The sequence below is a fragment of the Mytilus edulis genome, chromosome 14 (genome assembly GCF_963676685.1).
Source record: "Mytilus edulis chromosome 14, xbMytEdul2.2, whole genome shotgun sequence".
In the NCBI taxonomy this organism is placed as follows: Eukaryota; Metazoa; Mollusca; class Bivalvia; order Mytilida; family Mytilidae; genus Mytilus; species Mytilus edulis.
This window is the reverse complement of record NC_092357.1, coordinates 803,352-829,542: the sequence shown is the minus strand read 5'-3', so window position 1 is coordinate 829,542 and position 26,191 is coordinate 803,352. Positions and strand designations below refer to the sequence as shown.

The window sequence follows — 26,191 nt, the reverse complement described above, 5'->3', positions numbered from 1 at the left end:
TATATATGTAAAATTGTGACGATCCTTCATTAAAAAAATAGGTATGTAAACACTGGTATTACTATATAATATAACTATCCTTTTGGCTAGACAAAAACCATCAATCTTTTGATTCTTAAACCTTCACCCTAGCCACACATACACACATAGTCGATGCCTAATGCAAAAGTTCTGTTCTGTTCATACTATCGTAACAAAATTCAAGTAATTCGTATTTCTTTATATCCTGTTTATACCTGCTAAATAATTGTGGTCATTGCACGCAGATCTGAGAGTACTCAAAATTACTGGAAGCTAGTTGATTGATTGAATTTTAAACATTCAGTGTCAAATATTTATGCAAGTTCAGGACAAAAAAAATGTTACAATAAATACAACAGGGAGCTAGGTCCTGTAATAGGTGTCGTCCAGAACGAAGGTCTGGAAATTTGAAAATGCATTGGAAAATGAGGGATTATTGGATAGGAGCAGAAATTTCGCCTTTCAGTAGCCAATTACAAACTCATCAAAGAGTTGCATCCCCTCTACAATGAGACATCGGATTTAATGTCTCCAGTCTGACTATACGTGACTGCGTATTTATACATCCTGCACAGCCAAACGCACGACCAACATTGGCAAGTCCGGTGAAGACAAAACGGAAAACTAGTTGAACACTAACAACAACTTATTAAAAAAACTCATGTTTCTAAGTTGAGGTTCATTCAAGCTTTTGTTGATAGAAGTGAACTGATCTGAACCAAAGTTCTAGTTTATACTTTCTATATAAGGTAAAATTATAAAAAAACATTCAATTCTATCCAATATTTCATTCACAAAGAACGAGAGACTAGTGTACACATGACATTCAATAATCAAAGAGTTTTGACAACTTCACTGGCGTTCATCTACAGATAACGTTGTTTATTATTTTTGCAATAAAAAAAAGTTGTGAAAAAATTATGTGTAGGCACGTGCCTAAAGTACCTAACGTCAGCTACGCCCCTGTCCGGTTATCTTGTGAAGTAGCATGTTAAAAATCCGGTTCATCAGGTCGGTCTTATACAAAGCAGCATTAATATTTATAACAAACTAGCATGCTCTGGTTTTTGTCTGGTCATTGTGTATTAATATAATCCCGGAAAAAAAATCCCACATTTTGTGTTGTTGACACTATATTTACATTTATTTTCTGCACCCAATGCAAATATTATAAATCCAACCGTATGTATATGCAAAATAAACATGAATCCAGTAAAAATGCATTCCACAGTTCCATTAAAAATACACATTTGCCATTACATAACTGTGTCCCATATTTATACGTCGACAAGTAAAAGTAAACAAAATCCACGTCAATAATGTCTGTGTACCTGTAAACGTGTACTTTAAACCGTAATAGGGTCATCTATAGTAAAGGTTGTAAACTGTATTGCTGTTATGTGTGAATGAACGTTACATTTACTTTAAACCGTAACTGGTTTTATCCTATAGTGTATTGTTGTCATTAATGAATGTAAGTTACATGTGTTTTATTGAGAATGAACAATGAATATTACAAACATTAACATTAAAATTATATGCTTTAGGTCAGGCAGACTGAACAAAGAGAATTCTCTCTTTCCGTATTGTATTGTATTTTTGATATGTTTTTCTATAAATGTTTTCTACTTAGTTTTATTTCATATCGGTTGAGAATAAGATTTTGTGTGCTTGTTCACACTATACGGACTTCATATACAGGAGTGTGCTCCTTACGCAGAAACTGCTCCAACAAAGTTATGAGGAGGACAGATTAAAATTGACACTCCGTAAATTTTATGGACACCATCACGAATTGGTTGATCCATATAATGTCTCTTTAACCAAACTAGCTAAGGACATTTTTACCACATGGTAGATTGTGGTTTGTCATTATGTCGTCTAATCTTTTAATTACCAAACGTGACTTATTCCCGATTGTGACCGTTTTGCTGAATGTGAATTCGCATTACTATAAGACGTGTTTCTGTACTTGTTTATCCCAAATTCATGTATTTAGTTTACATGTTTAATGTTATATTTGTAATTCTCATCAGATTTTGTCAAATGTGTTGACGTCTTCTTATTATATATTTAGGTATGACGTATAGAAAAATTAACCACCTCCTCTTTATTAATTATATTAAATTTTGTACGATTATTTACGTTTGAAGTTGGATTCATAACAAACTGGACATATATATATTACAGCTAATTGCTATTAATAAGTATTGCAATATGCATTTTGTTTAAATGAATTATCAGTATTTAGTTCTAAATCAATCCTAATTCTATCTCATTTTTGAATGATAGTTTTTCATATGTGACGTCATGCTGTTTCTAAATTTCATAAATTCAAATGTGGCATAACGTTTCTGCCTTTTCGCCATCGTATGTGACGTCACAATTTTTTTAATTACGTTGACGCTTGGACTGATTCGGATGTGTGTCTATTTTGTGATAAACTTGGGTTTAGTTTTCTGTAATTAGTTAATATTTCAGTTTCATTATGTATATCTCTTTCATATTCATTTGTTAACATTTACTGTTTGCAATAGCATTAAGTATTCTATATTATAAGGATGTTTTTATCCCGTGCATAAAAACAATGCCGTATTTGTCAAAACCTTTTCAACTTTTAATCTTCAGTGCTGTACAACTTTGTACCTTTTTCACGTTCGATCTTTTATATCTAGGCGTTATGTATTCAGGTTTAGTTTTCTGTAATTAGTTAATACTTTAGTTTCTTTGTGTATATCTCTTTCATATTCATTTGATAAAATTTACTGTTTGCAATAGCATGAATTGTTCTATATAATAAGAATGTTCTTATCCCGGGCATAAAAACAATGCCGTATTTTGCGAAACCTTTTCAACTTTTGATCTTCAGTGCTGTACAACTTTGTACTTTTTTCACTTTCGATCTTTTATATCTGGGCGTCACTGGTGAGTCTTGTGTGGGCAAGGCGCGTTTTTGGCGTATTGAATTTTAAACCTGATGCTTTTTGTTATCTATTAATCATGTTTTTCTGTGTCTAATATGTTCTCCTATTTATTTGTATTGTAGTCCTGTAATATTATGTTGTCATTTCAATGTTATATTTAACTTTGCCATTAAAGTGCGAGGTTTGGCATGCCTTAAAACCAGGTTCAACCCACCACTTTTATTCCCCTTTAAAAGTGTCCTGTACCAAGTCAGGAAGATGGTCATTGTTATATATTGTTCGTTTCTCTTTGTGTTGCATTTTAACGTTGAGTCGTTTGTGTTTTCTCTTATTTTTGAGATATTGAGATAAGACGTGGCACGGTACTTGTCTATCCCAAATTCATGTATTTGGTTTTCATGTTACATTTGTTATTCTCGTGGTGTTTTGTCTGATGATTGGTCTGTTTCTGTGTGTGTGTTGCGTTTCGATGTTGTGTCGTTGTTCTCCTCTTATATTTAATGCGTTTCGCTCGGTTTTGGTTTGTTACCCCGATTTTGTTTTTTGTCCATGGATTTATGAGTTTTGAATAGCGGTATACTACTGTTGCCTTTATTTTTCTTATTGGATAAAAAGGGGTCACATGACATTCATTAATCTTCAGTAATAAATTCCATCGGTCATTAACAGAACAAAACGGACCAGAAAACCGGTCGTTAATGAACTTTTACATGATATGGACCGCTGGGGCGTGGTTTACGTCTGATAATGACCGTTGGGGCGTGGTTTCCGTTTGATATTGACTGTTGGGGCGTGGTTTCTCTGTTAATGACCGATGGGGCGTGGTTTCTCTGATTAGAAAGATGTACCTTTTATAAAACATGTTACTGTTTTTAGTATAACATTTAAGTTGTTGAATTGTTAATTATATTTTTTCGTTAATTGTAAAATTAAAGAGAACTTAATTAAGAATTTATATACTAAAAAATCGCACTAAAATGAATGGCAGTATTACTACGACTGGTCTTCACTCTTTACTATAGAAATCGTACAACTACTCGAGTTCGCTTTAGGCGTTTTGAATTTATGAGAATTTTCCAAAACATGGTTTCTCAATGAAATAAACATAATAGTTCTTGAAAAACTGGTCATTATCGTGATACATGGAGTCCATATATCACGATAATGACCAGTTTTTCAAGAACTATTATATAAATATAATGTTCAACTACGTAAAGTGTATTACATATAAAATAATAAGACTGCAAAGCCAAAACTAGATAATGGCTAATTAGTGTATCAATTTATCTTCTCTGTTAATGTAAATGGCTTTGGGAACGATTTTAAACGCAAATCCATGTTTCTTTTGTTGATAAAATTTCAAAGCGACATCATTTTCTTGCAAGAAACACACAGTATTGAATCATATGAAACTATATGAAAAAGGGAATGGGGTGGAGATATCTATTTTTCGCACGGGGAAACGAACTCTAAAGGTGTTGCTTTTTTGTTTAACAGCTCAACAGACTACATATTAAAGTAAAGAAAATAGCAGATGAAAACGGAAGGTATCTCATTCTAACTGTTGAAATTGATAACACAGATTTTGTTTTCGTAAATTATTATGCGCCCACCAAAAATTTTGAAAATGAACAAATTGGTTATATTGAAAAAATCAAGATTTTATTTAACGAAAAGTTAGATCAAAATCTTGTTTCGGGTGGAGATTTTAATACGATACTAAATCCATCTTTAGACAAAATGGTTGGTTCACAATGTAACACACCTGTCAAATATAAGAGTAAATTAGAAGATTTTATAGAAGAATTTGAGTTATGTGATATTTGGAGGACACAAAATGTTGATTCTAGATTATATACATGGGTTCAAAGAAACCCTCTTATACAAAGTCGCTTAGATTTTTGGTTGATATAAAAAATTTTGTCAAGCAGTGTTACAAAAACATCCATTGTCCCGTCTCTAAAATCTGATCATAGTCTTATCAAATTGACACTGTCCGGCGAAAACTTTAGTGAGAGAGGTCCCGGTTTCTGGAAATTCAACTCAGGTTAATTGACATATAAAGATTATGTGGATATAGTCAAAAATACTTTATTAGAATGTGATTATAAATATCGCAATTTAGAAAATAAAAATTTGAAATGGAATACCATAAAAAGTGAAATAAGGGGCGCAACCGTCAAATATTCCAAGTATAAAAAAATGAAATTACGGGAACAAGAGTCCAATTTAAAAAAAAAAACAAGACGAAATTCAGAAAACTTTCTCTAGTACATATTTAGATAAAGATATAAATACACGTTTGATTGAATTAGATATTGTTAAAGAAGATTTAGAGCAAATAGTAAACAATCATACAAGAGATGCTATTATACAACCACACGCCGAGCACTGCGAAAGCAATGAAAGAAATTCAAAATATTTCTTATCATTAGAAAAACGCAATTATGAAAATAAATGTATTAATAAATTAGTTGTAAACGAAATTGAAATATTGTCCCTGATAAATACTCAGGTAATTCTAACTATTTGGATTTAAATTTTATCCCTAAGCTTACAGATCTGGAAAAGGATATATGCGATGTAGATATTTCAGAATCTGAATGCGTTAAAGTTTTAAAAACATTTAAAAATAATTAAAGCCCTGGTACAGACGGGCTTTCCGCTGAGTTTTACAAATTTTTCTGGATTGATATAAAAAAAAAATATGTTTTAGAAAGCTATGAATACTCCTTCGAGACCGGAACCCTCTCAATAGACCAAAGACGGGGTATTCTGACTCCTATTCCAAAGAAAAATAAAGACAGAACAGTCTTGTCAAACTGGCGTCCTCTTTCTCACTTAAATTTTGATTACAAATTATTAGCCAAAGTTATTGCGGAAAGAATAAAATTATTTCCTCCAAAACTTACAGATCCGGACCAGACAGGATATGTGGCTGGTAGATATATTGGTGAAAATGTACGACTTATTGCTGATATTATATTGTTTACTACTTTAAAGAATTATCCAGGGCTCATATTACTAGTCGATTTCGAAAAGGCGTTTGATACGCTAGAATGGAAATTTATTCAAAAAGCCTTAGTTTGTTTTAATTTTGGAAGCAAATTCCGGAAAGGAGTCTTAACTTTATACTCAAATATATCTAGTCTTGTCGTTAATAATTGATTTAGTTCTAGTCCATTCAAAATTGAGAGAGGTGTTCGACAAGGGTATACTTTGTCTCCTTTTTTATATATTTTGGCCGTTGAACTGCTGGCAACAAGTATTCGTAAGAACAATCAGATATGTGGTATAAAAATTGGGGATACTGAAAAAAAAATCTTTTTGGCTGATGATACCACTTGTTTTTTGAAAAATGTACAGATGGGTGCGGTGCTAACCTTGACAAAAGTTAACTTAGAGCAGACTTGTTGACTGCTTTCTAAGTTAACTTGAGAATTTTTAACCAGACAAGCAAGTTAACTTCGTCGTTGGTGGACCAGACCTACGGTCTGCTTTTTTATAAACGCTGCAGACCTATCGACAGGTCTGCTCCAGACCAGACATGTGGACAAGTCTGCTTTTGACTAGTCCTGAGGACAGGTTTGCCCCAGACCAGACCTGTGGACAAGTCTGCCTTTGACCTGTCCTAAGGACAGGTCTGCCCCAGACCATACCTGTGGACAGGTCTGCTTCTGACAAGACCTGTGGACAAGTCTGCTATTGATCAGACCTGAGGACAGGTTTGTTTATGAAAGATTATCGTGTTTAAGAGATTTCATATCAGGCTTGAGCTTTAATTAAAATATGTCAACAACATTCGAATTGTTTTTCCCCAAATAGCAAATTTCAAATTTTATTAGATTCCTTTAATGATTTTGAGAAGTGTTCAGGGTTAAAAGTCATTTTTTCTAAAACTTAAGCAACATAGATTGGAAGAAAAAAATTTAACAAAGAAGGTTCCTTTCCTATTAAATGGACAGATGGTTTTAAAACCTTAGGTTTAAAACTAAACGCTTTTGAAGAAATGGTTTGTTCTAATTTAGATACATGCATAGAAAAAATGGAACCAATAATTAAAATTTTAAAGTACAGCTGTTATCCTTTCGTATTATGTGGGTAAACATTTTTTTGTAAGAACATAACTCCAAATAAAAAAAAATGTTTCCAAAGCATTTTTCTCCCTTTTTGATTTAGAGCATTTATTTATGAGCAGATGTGAATTTGAGTCTTTAAATTTAAAAGCACCTCTTTTTATATAGAAGTGTTATCTGCCTGGAAACGTTTCAAGGGTATTTTCATCCCCTTAAATGCATTTCATGTTAGAAAAGAATTTATTTGGTTCAATCCGTTTATCAAAGTTGACAGAACGGGTATTTTTTACAGATCTTGGTACATGAAAGGCATAAGGTTCATTAATGATATTGTAGATGATAAAGGCGAATTTTTGTCTCATTACGCTATTAACAAAAAATATAACCTGAATGTTACTTTTGTAGACATTCAATCTATTAAACTTGCTATACCACGTGACTGGAAAGATTTGTTATTACAACAACACATGTCACCTTACAGCAACTCTTTTGGATTCGTTTATGAGCATGAGAATAAAAAAATGCCTATCAGTAAATTATTCGCTAAAGATGTATATTTACTTTTTATCGATCGGGGAAGAGTTTCTCCTATTTCACAACAAAGATGGGAAGAAAGTTTTAATATAGAAATTAGTGACGAAAAGTGGAACAATATTTATTCACTAGCTTTTAAATATTCTCTAGAAAGCAAACTACAAGCTTTCCAACATAAAGTGTTACACAGAATAGTCTCACATAATTATTTCCTTGAAAAATATAAACTTTCATTAACTAATGAATGTGCCAGTTGTAAAAACAATAGAAACTATAGAGCATACATAGTTTTTGGAGTAAAAATATTTTTAAATAAAGACAATGTCATTTTTGGAATATTAAATTCCGATAACTTAGTTTTAAATTATTGTATTCTACAGGCAAAGTATTACATTAATTATGTAAATAACACACAGTTAGACAGACTGATGTAGTAACATTATGTGATCTTATGTGTTTGATATTCATTATTCGTTGTTTTTTTTCATTTTTTTTCTTCTGAAATTTAACATGTTGAATAAATAGGAGAGGTGTGTATATCTTCTGAAGGGGTTTACAAGAATATATCATTAGTTGTTTAATCATGTTTAAAATCATTATAGTATTGTTATTTCAGAGGAGATATGCATTTGCGGAACGTCTAGTGGCAAATACTTTATGCATGTATATATAACAGAGAGCAATTAATGGAATGTATTTCAAACAAGAAGCTGCGCTTTTTTGCCGAAAAAAATAGAAACAAACATAATCCATAGTTGGTTTATTCATAGTAAGCAGTCGTCTTTGTTGGTCGGTTGTAGTACAATCTCATCCAATGGTAAAAGAGACCACACAAAAGGGACCCAATAAACAGGCGTCTGCTACTTTTTTTATACAATCGGCCTTTTGCGTGTGTCTGTAATTCAGTAGTTGTCGTTTGTTGGTATTGACGTGCATAGTTTTGTCGAATTGCTTTGCTTGATCTTTATTATCGTTTTATTGGAAAACAAATTTGTGGTAGGATATTGTCAATATATATCACGAACAAGTACTTATTTCAGTTTACAAAAAATCATTGAAAGCTTCTCTGACTGAATTAAATCACTGTGTCGGACTGTGCATTATGCCATTTCACTTACACAATTAAATATTTAAAATTGTCAAACTGTATTGTCTTATGCCGTATGAACTACAATCGATCAATGTTCAGTTATATATCTACACCATCCGTAGTAATTATCTTAAATATTAACTAAGCATGTCATACATGATAAAATGCGGACGTGAAAGAAAGCACTCTTCAGCTACGCGTCAATAGATATTTTATTCCCAATGAGTTGCGTCATTTATAAAACAAAAGCATATATTTAGCATGCGTGTAGAAGGTTGTACTAAAGTAACAACAGAAATTACAGATTTTTGAAGGAATCATTATGCTGTGGATATGTTAAAACAAAGACTTCAAATTATCATTGCTATCACTGCCACTGTTGTCGTCGTCGGACATCAAATTCCATGAAAATAATAGCCATGCATGACGCATTTTTATAGGGGACTGAAGACAATCACTGACAGTGTTTCCGAATTAGAACAGTCATATACTGCATGATAAAGCTATTTCATGAATGATTGAAACTTTTTTTTTTAATAGAAACACAATTTCAAGTTACTCATTGAATGTGTGGTTGTTGTTTTTTTCGACCAACTGCAAGACCTCATCATTTCAGATACCATGATTTATAAACTAACAAATGTAAAGGTATCTAAAATATGAATATGTTTCCATCAAAAATATGAAAATGTTATAGAATATTTATTCAATAATTATTGGCACCCAAAAACTGGTTTAAAGAAGAATGTTATAATTTAAAGCAGATGGAGAAGTCATATAGGCCATCATTTCCAATGCATTGTGGGAAACACTTGCTTACCACCCGAACTTAATCATATGATTAAAAATTAAACAGTGATTAGTAAATACAATGATTAAAATCAGTTGAACAACGTTATTTAATCATTGTATTTACTAATCATGCGATTAACTTTTTAAAATTAATAATATGATTAGTTTAATCACTATTTGAACAACAGACCCCAGATGAATTCAGTCGAGAATTATGCCAGGCAATGGACTAAACTCGAGCAAGAAGACGTAGATACTCTTTACGAATGGATTAAGGCTGCGAGGTTACTGATACAAATCAGAATTAAGAAGCTTAATGGGTGTATCAATACAAGACCCAAATGTTGCAAAACCCTTGTCCTACCTCCATGACAAATATGTTGTTGTCCCTGCAGATAAAGCCACAAACAACATCGTGTTTGTATGTAAATCTCATTACATAAACTGCTTGATAAATGAATTAGGTATTGACAATTCACTTGGAAACTTAGCATATACCCTCACGACACTAAACAAAGATGAAATCCTAGATAATCATAAGTATGTTGTATGTTCTTTTGGAATGTCAACCAAAGATACAGAATTCGTTCTTTCATCGCTGTATTGGATACCTTGACTACACAAGTGTCCTTACAAACAATGGTATATTGCTTGGTTTTCCAAGTGCTCCACGAAATCTCTTTCTAAATTATTAACATCTATTTTATCAGCAATCAATCCGGGCTTCAAAGTTGTGAAACTGTCTATTCTAGAGATGACGTGAATCTTAGGTGGATACTAAACAATTCCGAATGTTTGACAATATAAATAAAAACCTAAGCTTCACTCCAAAAGATATCTTATCTACATCAAAATATATTTGGAAAATATATATTTCATGTAATGCTTAAGATTATAAAGATATGTGAATTTCAGGTCTGAAAACACGACACTTACTTGTCAGTTCTAAGGTTTATGTATTTGTACATGAAAGAAGTTTGATGTACTGACTGAAACATCAAAGAGAAAAATCAAAACAAACAAAACAAATGAAGCGAGTATTTGTATACTATTCACGTAACTCACGGAGTCTTGGTAGTTAACATTTGCTCCTTCCTTTAAACATATCTGTATTATATTTTTGTCACGCCGACTAGCAGCCCATAGTAGATCCTGTATAACATAAAACAACTGTTTGTATGTTAAATAATTGAAATAATAAATAAACAAATTCAAGAAATTAAAACACAACACTTAACATCGGGAAATAAAAAATAATATATAACGATTTGCTAATCTTGTACATGAAGGATCCGATCAGTAATCTTCCTGTAAGTATGTAAGAGGATGCTGGACGTTCTATAAAGCGTTTACTACAGATGTAAGAATAACAAAGGCCCGTGAAACATTTATCGATTCAAAATTAAAATAAAAAAATATATAAGTTTTTTGAAATGTTGATCAAAGTTTAAAAATATCAAAATTTCCTTTTGTTTATTTTTTTTTATTTTGAAAGTTTCACGAAATAATGAACATTTTTAAATTCTAAATATCGTTTTTAAATTTGATATTTATATGTTTGATCAAACTTTATAGATACTAAATTTAACTTTCAGTTTTGGTTATTTCGCTTTTTGAAAGTTTTTTTTTGTAATTTTTGATTAAGATACCCCAAAAAATTAGAAAATAAGCTAAACAAGAGGTACATGCAAAGTGCAAAACGGAATAAGAGCGAAATGAAATGACATAAATCTAAAATGAACTTAATGTTGCTTAAAACTTGATTTATAAAACAAAACCATAGACGTTTGTAAGCGGTAAAAACTGGATAACAAAATACATATTTCTCAAAAGCGGAGAATTTATTACAAAACAACAAACACGGCTATGATTATAACCATCCTTAGTTATAAATAAAAAAGCACGAAAAATTCAAATCATTTTTAATTGCAAACTAAATCATTTGTAAAAGAAATCAGTTTTTCTTAAAACAATTGGACATCACATGAGATCACAGTATCCTGATTTTTCGAAGGGTTTTGCTTCTATAGAAAAAAAAATATTTAAACCGGCATCAAACAAGTTGATTTACATTTTTTACAAACATTTCAGATAAATAGTTCAGAACTATTTGGTTTTCCCAGCGCTCATCATTTAGGAGTAATAGTGAGAACTGTCCAACTTGCAGTTGGTCAAATAGTATGGTATCTAAGGGTTAATTCTGTTTATATACTGGTGTACTTTAGGCAATAAATTGGCAGAAAAACGTGTAACATGCTACCCGCCGTACACGCTTAATTTAACTTCCTTTTAACCGCTTTTTATAAACTGAAGCGGATTTAGTATCCATAAAGGAGCTACATATATAGTATAAATGCATATTTTTTTACAATCATCAGTCCAAACGTTGTCTAAGGGAGAAATCATTTAACTTCCAAGGGAGGGAGGGTGTCGGAGTTAGACATTTTTATTCAGTTTTTCAACGCTGTCAATCAAAATTTAACACTTTAATGTATATGGATTCAGAAAAAAATTCAGCAAATTAGGAATAAGAACTCTTTATTTTTTTTATTGAATGGTCATTTCCTGACTACTCCCCCTCTTTTCAAAATCATGAAATTTGGTTTTATTTTATATATTAACTTTTAAGCACATTACCAGTTTATTTCTTTTTGTTTCGTTTCATTTGCTATATTTGATATCCTAATCAAAAATAAAAGAAAGCTAAAATAATCAAAACTGTATGTTAGTATTATAAATTTTATGTTTGATCAAATATCTAAACTTTCAAATTTAGAAACGATATTTAGAGTTATATTTGGTGAAAATTTCAAAATTTCCAAAGATTTTAAATTGATTTTTCCTGTTAACATAAATAATCAGAAAATCGATAAACAACAAATATATTATGCATTTTACCTTCTCAAGGTGTCTACTGTTTGTTTCCATGCTGATTGTAAGATTTCTGTAAAGAAAGATGAAATTGATGTTTACTTATAATTAGCATTTTACTTTCCCCGATTGCACCCATAACATCTGTTTTGAATGATGATAAATATGTATTAGATATATCAGTGCGGATAATAAATAGGAATTGGTTATATTATCAAATAATGGCAAGTTATCTTTTTTTTTAAATGGAGTCCTCTTCTAGTACTTCCTTTTCTTTTTGGTTTTTATTTCTTATTCGGTGAAGACAGGTTAACTTTAAACAAGAAGGTTCAACAGTATCGAGTGCACGGTACTTTATCACATGTAGAAAAAAATTATCGATCAAAATTAGTGTTAGTCAAACTGCTATATATCCAACCAAGTTATTCATGTAAATTGTGTTTTTGAAATATTTTGAAATTTTCATATTTTTTTAACAGGTTAAAACTTTATTAAAACTAAACGAGCCAAATGGGTTGGGTATCCCGTTGAGTAACAACGGATACACAAGTTGCATTGAAATAGCATTTTATTGTGTAAAGGGCACAACTCTGCTTATACAGAAAAGTATGATCATTCACGATTGGTATGTATACACTGCAAAATGCAAATGTCATACAATGAAAAAGAAGGTATATAATCAGTGAAATACATTAAACATGTTGAATGCAGCTTTATTTGAATGCATTTTAAATCTCTAGTACATAGGCTTATGTATTATCTAATGAAACATTTGACAGCATCCTCTTTTCGCAAGCTAGCAATAACTTCGCAATTCTAATCAAATATATTTGTTATCATTTAATGAAAATGAAGGACACACCATTACATTTTTTTAGAGGGAAGGACAGATACAACGTATAAAGGATGATATTCACATAGAGTCATACAGCGTGTATATTCTGCAAAAATGTGAAATCTGAATGTTTCCAAGATAAAATTTATAACAATATATACTTGGGGACTCATTCACCAACAACTGTTAAAAAAATAGAACAACAGTTTCAGTATAGAGATACCAAATAAGTCTTTATGGATTTACCTTGCAAAATATCCTCTTCCTAACTATGCATTACTTCTTTCGCACTAAACATTAAACAACAATCATTCAAAAAATAATGTTAACTTGTAATTAGTATACGGAGCGCAGTGCGTGCTATTAGAGTTGATACACTTGGCCATTAAATTAGAGATTTTCCGTTTTCAATTTCCTCGGTATTCTGTATTTTTGTAATTTTACTTGTTGGCCAATTATTAGGTTTAGTCAGTCGTCACCTAGATGTTGAGGCGTGAACAGATCTGTTGAATAATAAAACTCTATCATCAAAGCAACTTGGAATGCTGGTAAACCGAGAAAATTCGACCCGCTTGCCAAATCGTGAAGAATTGTCGTGCTTATCATCAGGTGGATTCCTCAGTAACATTTAACAAGTAAAATACAAAACATTATTGAACTCCAAGGACAATTCAAAACGGAAAGCCCCCTTATAGAAGCTCAAACACATCAAACGAATGGAAAACAACTGTAATGTTCATGACTTGATACCTTCCTGACCTTATGTAAACAATGGTGTGTTAAAACAAGCTAAACTTCTCATGTGTATGACAGTCGCATACGATTCTCTTTCATTTATAACAACGTGTGAGCAAAACAAACAGACTAATTAAGGCTGTTAGTTTTCATGTTTTAGTTGGTTTACATTTGTGATTTCGGGACCTTGTATACTCACTATGCTGTATAAGCTTTTCTCATCGTTGAAGGCCGTACGATGACCTATAACTGTTAAATTCTGTGTCATTTCGTTGTCTTGTGGACAGTAATGTCATTGGCAATCAAACAGCATCTTCCTTTTTTATATTAAGGATGTAAACTTGTCAGGAGACTGACTTGGTTGCAGTTATGTTTGATTATGATATATTTTTTAAAACTCATAAATATTTTCCACATCTATCACATGTTTTGGAAATAACTCCAGAACGAGATTTCAACGAAACTGACGTTGTCAGAAACCAAAAACACGATGTTGGAATATAATGGATTTCTTCATAAGTTCAAAGACTTTAAAAAATACCCATACGGTGAAATAACGAAAAACGGTTTGCTATTCTTCATTTAAGAAACCGAAAGGGAGTTGTAGTTTTAAATCTGATCTGAATTTAACTAGAACGTAAAACAAAGCCATGCGTAGACAAAACTGTGGACTCTTTTAATGATAACATTTTCTCGTGTTTTATGGTAAAATTGTTTCCTTTTGTCTAGTTTATATGTTTAGTCTACTTATTGAATGTATGACAAATCTTTCACTGGAAACAGTTATTTTTTTCTTTACTCATTTACAGACATCTCAATCCATGTTCTTTACAGGATTTTTCTTTACAGTATTTATATTACACGTATCGCTGCACCAGTACACGATCATAATTTGATTCCTGATTCGAAAAAAGTGAAAATGCGTCCTTCTTTTGTCAGCATCGAAACGTTTTGTTTCTCGTTTGCGTTAATTGAAAGCGAATGTTACTCGCACATAAAAAAAACGCATGTTGCACATTTTCCGAACTTTTTATATAACTTGCTGAGGCAGAACATTTTACTTATAGATAAAGGATGCATTACATTAAGTTAAGTCGGTCTCATATCTTGACTTACATCTAGAAATTGACATTAAGATTCGGCTGAAAACAAAACTTTACGACAAAAGAGAGGGTTTCATCTTCCCAATTAATATTGAACTTTTCATTTTTATGTTGCAACAACCTAGCAGCGCCTACAAACGATGTATATACCTCCCAATTGATACGATACTTTCGATCTGCTCACCCTTCCGGAGAACCTAAGAACACCCCCAATTTTTGGTGGGGTTTGTGTTGCTTAGTCTTTAGTTTTGTTATGTTGTGTCTTGTTATTATTTGTCTGTTTGTCTTTTTATATTTTAAGCCATTGTATTGTCAGTTTTTTTTTTCGATCTATCTTGTAGCTTTCGCCCCTTTTTTACATGCATAACAAGACAAGAAAATTTAAACGTGTTATGAATATCATAATCTACTCGCTTGGTCGGATTTATTACCGTTTAAATGACAATGTAACAGTTCGACATTTAAACTCATCAACAGTATTCTTTAATTATATTTCCTGGCGGAAAAAAAAAACAGAAAATACCAATGTTGAAAGATCACTTTCCGCAAAATCAGTTTTCGAGATTGTTCAGGCTTAAATGTAATATGCACACCTTTTTACACAAAATAGTAAAGCAATTTTTAATAACAACCCTAAATAAAATATCACGAAGGCTATGTTTTGTATTTTTGTCTAACTAGAAAGAAAAATAAGCAACATAACATGCAATGTAACGTTACTGTAAATTGTAATCCCCTTTTGTCAATGTAAATCGTTACTGCTAAAAAAAAAACTAGAAAATACCAATGTTAAAACATCAACTTCCACCAATGGAAAATAATCTATATCAAATAATGCATTCTTTTTTCTATCTAATATTTACAAAATCTTTGATTAATTTATCTAACTCGGAATACTATAGAAAACTGACTCTACACTGAAATAAAGGACACTCTCTGCTGACTTCAGCTTCATAACAGAACTGGACAGCAGTCACCCGTATACTGACTATTTACGTAATGACTGTCTCTACCTTTTGCAGACAGGTCAGGCATTAACAGGTGGTTAAAATAAACATAAACCATGTCAGTAGTGAAAGAAGTAACGAGTGCCATTGTTCATGCATTACTACTCAATGTGTTCTCTACAATACATTGAATACAAACAAAATATAAAAACACCAGTGTTACTGTTCATGAAGAGTTAAGAATATGACTTCGCATTTCCTGTTTGACAATCTGTTTGTCATGGCATGTCAATATTCAGTCAAATTATCGAAATAATTATAGGTACTTGTTGACCAATGACGGTAACATGATTGGACACCTCATATTGTTCATGGTCTAAACAAAATGATGTTGTGATTAGAATGGCAACACATCCATTGTTAATTGCTAGTTTTAACTGTTATGTCGATCGATATTCAACACCTGACATTCTTGTACATTTAATTCTAAACAATACAACTATTGTTCAAAAGAAATGGCTATAGATGTGATACACTTACTTATGCACTAAAGCATACGTGATGTTTAGACATGATTGCCGGTGTGCAATAGTTACTTGATTCTAACAAATAACATGTATACTGCCCCTTTCCATTTAATCTAAATTCATAATATCTTTAAGATGAAATATTTTTTATTGATAATACAAAAAAATGTGTTATGATTAACAATGAGGCAACTATTCATGAATGTTCAAATTAAGTAGATGTATACTAAAAACCGTATACCGTACAATTTGCTATAAAATACACTTATTTTACAAGTATGAAATATTGCAATTGATTACGATGGCAAATGATCTACGGGCTAATGACTAGGGACAGGGACATGGGAATGTTGCGAGTTTAATAGGTATAAAAAGGTGTGGTGTGAGTGTTTATGAAACAACTTTCCATCAAAGTCAAAGTGATACAGTATAGGTCAAAGTACGGCCTTCAAGTTTGTATAAAATCAACCCTCTCCCCTTGGACAGTGGTGCAACAGCACAACATACGAATAAACTAAAAAAATCTGTTGAAACAGGTTTAACGTATCTGATCGATACAACGCAGAGAAACAACAAGCACAATCTCATACTATACGTGGCAGTGTATTTATCCATCTCCTAAATAACATTTTTTTGTAATGATAGTTATCAAAGCTTTTAATTTAACAAAGTAAGTAAGAACTTTTAATTAAAAAAAATGTTATTCAGGGTGTCTCAGGAACTTGACTCAACTTCAGTTATCTTAAAGCAACAAAATGTGATTTATATGTTCCTCAACATACGCATTTGTCTTGAAAAAAAGACTTGCATTCAATTTAAAATCAAAGAGGAGGATAATTTTACACATTACTAAGTACCAAAATGGTAACTTCTTTTGATAACATATCAATTAAATACACTATTGTCACTTTAATTAAATTGTAGGCTCAAATAGTGATTCCTTGAATTTAAAATAACAAAGTTGGTAAGGTAATTGTAGAATTTGATATCTTCTTCTTCTCTAAGTAAATTCCTCCGCAACGGAGCACCCGTGTCACACGGTAAAAAAAATCTCTTATTTTCATTTAATACTGTTTAAAAACATGGAGCAGACTAGATATATACAATCCTTACAAGAATATTGTTGTCCTAAAACCATGTAGTAATGTAAAATCTATCATAAAAATATTTACACCTACTATTTTATGTACATTAAGCATAAAATAATGTTAATCAAAATATTAAAACTCACAGATTAAAACGGAGTGGAGTAGAATTGGACTATTTACCGGATTTGTAATCACATAAGCAACACGACGGGTGCCGCATGTGGAGCAGGATCTGCTTACCCTTCCGGAGCACCTGAGATCACCCCTAGTTTTTGGTGGGGTTCGTGTTGTTTATTCTTTAGTTTTCTATGTTGTGTCATGTGTACTATTGTTTTTCTGTTTGTCTTTTTCATTTTTAGCCATGGCGTTGTCAGTTTGTTTTAGATTTATGAGTTTGACTGTCCCTTTGGTATCTTTCGTCCCTCTTTTACTAGTAAAAGGTAAAAGGATACAGTTTATTTATATATTTCTTGACAGAAAAAATAAAAGGATTAATAAAGATATAGCTTGCTATTTAATGGTCTGGGATTTATCATTACTATGTACACTACTAAAATTAATATTAACTGTTATTTTACTATACAGAACATGCAGAATTTATATTTTAATAGAGACACTATATTTGGGCTTATGCTTTTACCTGCATAGATAAAAATGTTCTGCGGTGAGTGAGTATTCATCTGCTGTTTTTCCTGAGTTGAGCTTGCCTACTGCTTTTATTATTTCCTCCTCACTAAATGTTGTAATGTTACAGGTATCTATTTGATGTTTAATAATGTTGTTCATTAGCTCCAGTCTGTGCTTGCTATCCTCTAGGTACTCCTCGTCATAGTGCTCCTCATTTGTTGGAACTGCTAGCTTTTCATAGTAGTCTGCAAATATACGCGATTGTTCTTCTGGATTCATGATTTCTTCTTCATTCTCATTCTTAATTACTTTGGAGTTTGCATCTTTGGATTCATGCTTGTTTCTCCTGATCAGTCTATGAAAGGCTTTTGAATCAGGTTTATTCATTAGCTTGTTATAAAAGTTTTGTTTATAAATATGATCTTCTTTTCTTATTTGTTTCCTTAGCTCTCTTTTATGTTTCTTCATTTCTTGATATTCTGTACTTCCTTCATTCTTTGTTCGATTTTTTTGCTTCCATGCATTGAATGTTTTTTTGTTCTTTTCTATACATTCCTTTACTTTTGTTGAGGCTTTCCACTTTGATCCTTTCAGGGCAACTATTTTCTTGACATTTCAGTTGCTTCCTGTAAAATGTCTATGATATTAATTGCTTGTTGTTCAACATCAGTTTCATTTTGCATTTCATTCTTCTTCCTTACTTGATTTACTTTTTGTTGGTAGTTTTCAATGTTTGTTTCCTCCCATTTCAGAATAGTTTTCTTTTTGCTTGTTGTGCTGTTCATCTTATTTTTTCCCTTAACAATCAGGTTGGTTTTTGCCTTTACTGGTACATGTGATGAACTGTTTAGTGGATTTTGGTCCATAATCGTTGAATCCAAAAGATTATTGCCTCTGATGTTTTCTAGGATGTAATCTATCTGCGAAATTGAATTTCCATTATGGTGATAAAACGTAGGTTTGCGAGCATTTCTAACTGTATGCTTTAGCTGATGCTGACTGCAGAAGTTCTTAAGCAGTTTGTCATGGCTATTTTTTCTACTTGGCATAAGTGTTCCATTCAAATCCCCCTCTATGAAGACATTGTGTGTTTGCTCATATTTATCAATCATTGACGTAATTTTATCAAGATTTTCTCTGTACTCTTTGTCTGATCCTGTTGCCATTGTTGGCATATAGCTGTTAACTAGTATGATTTTAACTGGTTCAGATTGAATTTAATGACTATTATTCTTTCTTCTTTTTCTAGCTTCCTGACCTAATGCGAGATTGTTTGAGGCCATATGGTTATTACTCCCCCTTTCCCCCTTCTTCCTTGTATTTCTAAATCAATTAGATTATCATCAAAGCTCGAGATATGATAGTCGCAGTCTGGCAGAATTTCTTTTAGTGCTACGGATTCATATCCGTGTAACCAATGTTCTTGTAAGCATAGAATTGAGTTTGTTTTTAAAAGTTCTTTCAGATATACCTTGTTGCCTTTGATTCCCTCAATGTTCATTGAGACAATATCTAGCATTGTCTCAGTAGTATTTCGGTCTCCTGTCCACGTTTTTGGATGTCTGATGGTTCCTTTGGTTGGCATATTTTCCCTAAAAATGCTGTTGTTTTTGCTTTTCTTCTTCTGTTGGATGTTGAGGAAGGTTCATTGAAGGGTGTTCAACATGTTGATTATTAGGAACTGGTATTTCATTGTCAGGAGTTGCAGTAATTGTTTGTGTTGCTTTTGGGTTTTGTTCTTCATTTAGCAGAGATTCTGGATTTGTAAGTTGATCAATTGCTTGGGTCAGTTTAATTTTTATTTCGGCATGCCTTAGCGGACTTGAGCTAACTTCAGAGTTGGACTTTTCTTTTCTTTGCCCATTATCATTGTGTTCACATTGATATTCTATTATGATAGTAGAGATGACTATTTTGTTGATAGGGTGGTGATGGAGCTCTCGGCATTTCTTGCCTTAGTAGATCATTTTGATGCACTGGATTGTAGTGTTTTAGATCAATTTGACTCACTTGGTCTAGTCTTGAATGAGATTTGAGTTGACCGTTTAAGTAAGATTGATCTTGCCCATTAGTATAGGTATCATTTTGATGTCGACTTTTCCAGAGTTATACCCTATTGTGACATTTTGGTGATGTTGTTCAGAGTTATACCCTCTTGGACTCTTTTGAAGATGTTGATTTTGTTCGTAGTTATACCCTCTTTGGTCTTTTTGTTGTTGCAGATGTGGTCCAGAGTTAAATCTTCTCGGATAATTTTGGTGAATTTGACTTTGCCCTGAGTAAAATGTATACCCTCTTGGATCATTTTGATATTGTTTTTGATTTTGTCCAGAGTTATACCCTCTTGGCTCTGCTTGATGTTGGATTTGTCCAGAGTTATACCCTCTTGGATTCATTTGATGCTGATTTTGTCTAGAGATATACCTTCTTTGGTCATTTTGATGTAGGATTCGTCCAGAGATATCCCCTCTTGGTTCAGTTTGGTATTGGATTTGTCCCGAGTTATGCCCACTTGGATCTGTTTGATGTTGAAAATGTCCAGAGTTATATCTTCTTTGGTCATTTTGATGAAGAATTTGTCCAGAGATATACCCTCTTGGGTCAGTTTGATGTTGGCTGTGTCCATAGTTATACACTCTGGGATCAGTTTGATGTTGAGTTTGTCTAGAGTTATACCCTCTTGGACTCTTTTGAAGATGTTGATTTTGTTCGTAGTTATACCCTCTTTGGTCTTTTTGTTGTTGCAGATGTGGTCCAGAGTTAAATCTTCTCGGATAATTTTGGTGAATTTGACTTTGCCCTGAGTAAAATGTATACCCTCTTGGATCATTTTGATATTGTTTTTGATTTTGTCCAGAGTTATACCCTCTTGGCTCTGCTTGATGTTGGATTTGTCCAGAGTTATACCCTCTTGGATTCATTTGATGCTGATTTTGTCTAGAGATATACCTTCTTTGGTCATTTTGATGTAGGATTCGTCCAGAGATATCCCCTCTTGGTTCAGTTTGGTATTGGATTTGTCCCGAGTTATACCCACTTGGATCTGTTTGATGTTGAAAATGTCCAGAGTTATATCTTCTTTGGTCATTTTGATGAAGAATTTGTCCAGAGATATACCCTCTTGGGTCAGTTTGATGTTGGCTGTGTCCATAGTTATACACTCTGGGATCAGTTTGATGTTGAGTTTGTCTAGAGTTATACCCTTGTGGATCTGTTTGCTGATGGTTTTGTCCAGAGTCATACCATCTTGGATCACTTTGCACTGAGTTATACCAACTTGGGTCATTTTGATGAAATTGACTTGGCCTCAATTCGTGATATATTTTCGATTGTTCCATGGCATGCTGATGTTGTAACTGGTTGTAATTATCAGTTTGTCTTTCTCATCTATGTGAATGAGTGGGGTCTTTTTGAGTATGTATCATCATTTGGGTTGTGATTGATGTGTTAAGACACATGAATTGGACCATCTGACTTTCTAACTGCTTTAGCCTCATATCCATCATTTGCCCATGCATTTCTTGTCTTATCTGTTTTTCAAGCTCATCTCTCATTTGATCTATATTGCTTCTATTCGGATTACCTTGTTCTATATTTGGTTGCCTATTCATGCTATTGAAGTTATCTGTTGGCTGTCCATTATTTTGCATAATCTCCATGATTTTCTTTAGTAAATCTATTGTTTTGTCTTGATTCTTAATACGCTGTTCTAATGAGCTTATGTAGGCTATCTGTTCTAGTTCAAATTTTTGGTTTTGTTGCTTTTTCATGTTGCTTTTTTAACCGGTTTTTCTGGTTCTGTTTATCTATATTTCTATTATTCTCATATGCATTTAAACTAGCACTTTCTAATGGCTGTTTTACTGAGGTTTGCTCCTCCATATGGTGCCGAGATTGTCTATTTATAATGTCTGATTCTCCCTCAAGATTGTTACTATACATTTGAGTATGTTTCTGTTTTGTTTCTCTAATAATATTATCTTCTTCCTTGTACAAGGCACTCTGAATTCCCTTATCATTGTCTAGTTCTATAATTGGTAAATCCAGATTGGTTGTTTGTCGAGCTTCATTGTTTTCACTCTTATCTTCTAATACTATAGCCTTTGTTGGTTGCTGTTGTAAATTTACAAATTTGGATGGTTGTTGGTTAGAAGCTTGGTGTTGATTGGAGTCTCTGTCAGATTTTGTGATTGTGCTCCTAAAGAGAGCCTTGTCATTACACAGATCACAAATGTATGGTATGTCTGGATCAATCTTACGTATCTCCATTTCTGTAAGCTTTAGACAGGTGTAGTGGAACCATTCATTACATTCTTCACAGGCTATTGTGTTATTTTCTGATTCTTCTCTGCATATTGGGCATTTGTAGCTATTCTCATTCTGTTGTTGTTGGTCTTCCCCTTTGTCAAATTCATCATCTTGTTGTTTTGGGTTCTTGTCAATTTCTTTATTGCTTGGTGCTGCTTTGTCTTTGTGGTTTATATTCTCTATTTCTTCATTTGGGACATTACAAGCAGCTGTTATAGTTAGTTTCATAGTTTCAGCAATACTTCTAGTCAGCTCATATAATGCAGGTTGTGTTTGCTGTATGAACTCTTGTATTGGCTCTAGTATGTTTTCTGTATATATATTGATTTCCGAGCCATTAACTAAGATGGAATTATTCGTCCTGTATGAGTTTGGTGTCGTGTTGCATGGTATGCTTTATTACAGGGGGTCGTAAATAGATATGTCTTGAGTTTGGTTCTGAATACCTCGTATGCTGCTGTGCTGAGTTCTATATACAGATTTCCAGCTTTAAGATTTACTTCTATTTGTTTTGACTTACATTTGTCTATCTTCTTGGAGAGAGCATCTTGTCTGTTAAGTTTATACCCTTTATTTTTTCCTTCTATTTCATGTTTATCTGGCGATGGCAGTCGCAATAAAGTTTTAGACCTTTCACTTCTACGTAATGTTTTTGATACTTATTTTTCATCTTGTTCTGCCATGGCCATTTTGTTCTCTAAATTTAAGCTTTTTAAGTTCAGGCTTTGTAATAGAATGTGACTACCAATGGGCTATGCAAGTTATATTTGTTTGCTTGTACAGATGTTGTATAAAGATGTTAGTTCTATCATGCAAGTTACCCCTTGCTATGACGGTATATTTTTGTATTGATATTGGTCTATTGGTGTTTGTAAATGACTGATCTAAGATCGCTGTGTGAATACAGAGGCAAGTAATAATCTTTCTTTTTGAATATATAGGTGTGCTTGATATATAGAAAGTTGTGATATCAGACCGTCATTGTAACAGTCGATTATAGATGCGTAATGGGCGACACCATAATACATTTAACGTATTATAATTATTTCAAAAACCAAGGAAAGATTAAAAATATACAGAACCATTACAATTAAGGGCGTGTCTGTTGTTTCTTTACTCTCTAGTTTATGCGGATAAAACCCATCCAGAAAAGTTTGGATTGTTAATGGAAATAATATCATCAATACATATCAATACAAAATCAAATGATCAGATGTATCTGATCATCTTGTTTAAAACAAGAGTCTGAATGCATTTTGACTATCTTTAAAATTAAAAACAAATCACAAACGGGATATTTTGAACAGATTGAAAAATAGAAATTGATATAAACATTCTCAGGCAGAGGAAATTAAGGGGTTTAGTTTATAAGTTTTAAGACACAACGGTTAAATGAAGGTACAGAAAAAAATATATAAACAAAAATAATTTCTAAATTGGTTGACAAAGCAGGAATTGTTACTGAAAATCAAAAACAGAGATAAAAAGTTACTGTAAACAAAAATGTATTATGCAGTGAATGTATTTAATTAAACTATAAAAAAACAAAAAAACATGAAAGTTTATGTGAAGGGACATACTATTTAAAGAGTTGACTTATATATGTAATTAAAAATATTAAAAATGAGAAAAGTTCTTGAGTGATTGATACAGAAATGATTTTTTTTTTTTATAAATTTCCTGTTTACAAAACTTTAAATTTTTCTAAAAACTAAGGAATTTCTTATCCCAGGCATGATTACCTTAGCCGTATTTGGCACAACTTTTTGGAATTTTGGATCCTCAATGCTCTTCAACTTTGTACTTGTTTGGCTTTATAAATATTTTGATATGAGCGTCACTGATGGGTCTTATGTAGACGAAACACGCGTCTGGCGTACAAAATTATAATCCTGGTACCTTTGATAACTAATTAGATAAATTTGATCTTTAATCAAAATCGTATGGTTTTTATTAAAATGGAATGTCTATTGTTTTTCGTTCGTAAATTGTCTTTGAGCGTTTGAATTATACATTTTAGAGGGGACTTTCCGTTTTAAATTTCCCTTTTGTCCCCTTTTTGTCAGTTATAAATCAAATAAAAGCCCGATGCATGCTGTTTTTTTAATAAGTTTAATCGTAGACTATCGAGACTTAAAGTTAGGAATGTGGACTATTTAAAACGTCTATCATCTCTGTGAATAACAAAACATAAACTTTTCAGAACTGCAGACACTGAGTGAGGTTAGCTTTCAACGACGGACTATAACAAAAAAGCTTGAGGTTGTTGCATTTTACAAGAGTCATTTCCCTTAAGGTTTTAGGTGTGCACAAGTTAAAAAAAGGAGTAGGAACCATGATCATATAAGAAAAGCATTCCTATCACCTTTGTTTCATTTCAGCAAATAACAGTTTTGCAAAGTTTTGTAAGGTAAAATATATATACATCTTTCCTGTTTATAACTTTTACATTATTATCTTTAGAATAAGATACAAGGACATATGTGATGCATGAAAAACACCGACATATACATATACATGCACTTCTATTTTCATCAATAGTTTATCCTTTAGTTTTATTACATTCAATTTTAAAATGCTATGAAAGTCCTAGAAAAGATTACCTCTGGATTAAATTAAACCAAACATGATCAACTAGACTTGCTAGACCTGGTTTTCCTGGTAACGACAGTACACTGTATTTCATTAATAAATGTATTGATTCAGTAAGCTATATATATGTACCTGTTTACTGAACTGACTCATCCGTTGTATATCGAAACACATAAACGACAATCAATAATTTCACGAAAATAAAACAAAAAAAAGGATAAAAATCCTTGAATATGTGAAATATTTTGATAATAATCTTTACTGATTATATAAACGTAACAATTATCATCTTGGGATCAGTTGCACAACTAAACGTGAGAATTAAATCTTAAAATAAAAAATATAAAAACTTATATCTAGAACAGTTTATACATGCACACAGGGTCGAACATTTAGAAAAGGAGAATAATTGAGAATTTGCTCAAAAGGGTGTGCTAAATTGTGCATTTATAAAATGATAGATACTGTTGAAATTGGAGGGAAACACAATAAACGGTCTAAACTGACTCTGCGTTGTCTTCAGTATAGAGCAATACCTATAGCTTGATCGACTTACTTGTTTTCCCATTATATGTTCTATTGAATATATGCTTTGTACTGTTATACATGTAAGATTCGTATCTTGTAATGTGTTTTTTCTTCCACTAATCGAAGTATGAATTAATGTTAAGGACTTTCTTACTTCACACCGACCAGCAAGCCATAAAGTGATCATTACATAGTGTGAAACCATACAAACGGGAAAACCAAGGGTCTAATCTATGGAGAGAAAAAAACGAGAAACGAGAAACACTTATGAACCACATCAATAAACGACAACTACTTAACATCAGATTCCAGACTTAAAACAGGTGCAAACAATTGCAGCGGGTTTAACCGTTTTAATGGTACCAAACCTTCATCCTTATCTGAAACAAATGTATCATCACTACATTGAAAGATACACTATAAAATATCAATTGGACATGGAAAAGACCTGGTGCATTAAATATTTATATTAAGAAAAACACTGTTTAAGTCGAAGTGTGATGGGTTTAATCAATTAATGACCACTCATAAATACAGGCGGTTTCTTCTTAAATTTAAACTGAGACTTCTCTAACTAAGCTTCTTAGTAGCAG

The 26,191-nt window shown here is 32.2% G+C and overlaps 2 protein-coding genes across 2 annotated transcripts; both read right to left on the bottom strand.

The window, feature by feature from the left end:
* Positions 1 to 20,215: 20,215 nt before the first annotated feature.
* On the bottom strand, positions 20,216 to 21,508 carry LOC139503339 (repetin-like). Its single transcript, XM_071293111.1, has one exon. It carries the CDS (start codon positions 21,506 to 21,508, stop codon positions 20,216 to 20,218), a length of 1,293 nt encoding a protein of 430 aa, XP_071149212.1.
* A 403-nt stretch (positions 21,509 to 21,911) lies between these two features.
* LOC139503337 (uncharacterized) lies at positions 21,912 to 22,706 on the bottom strand. Its single transcript, XM_071293110.1, has one exon. It carries the CDS (start codon positions 22,704 to 22,706, stop codon positions 21,912 to 21,914), a length of 795 nt encoding a protein of 264 aa, XP_071149211.1.
* Positions 22,707 to 26,191: the final 3,485 nt, after the last annotated feature.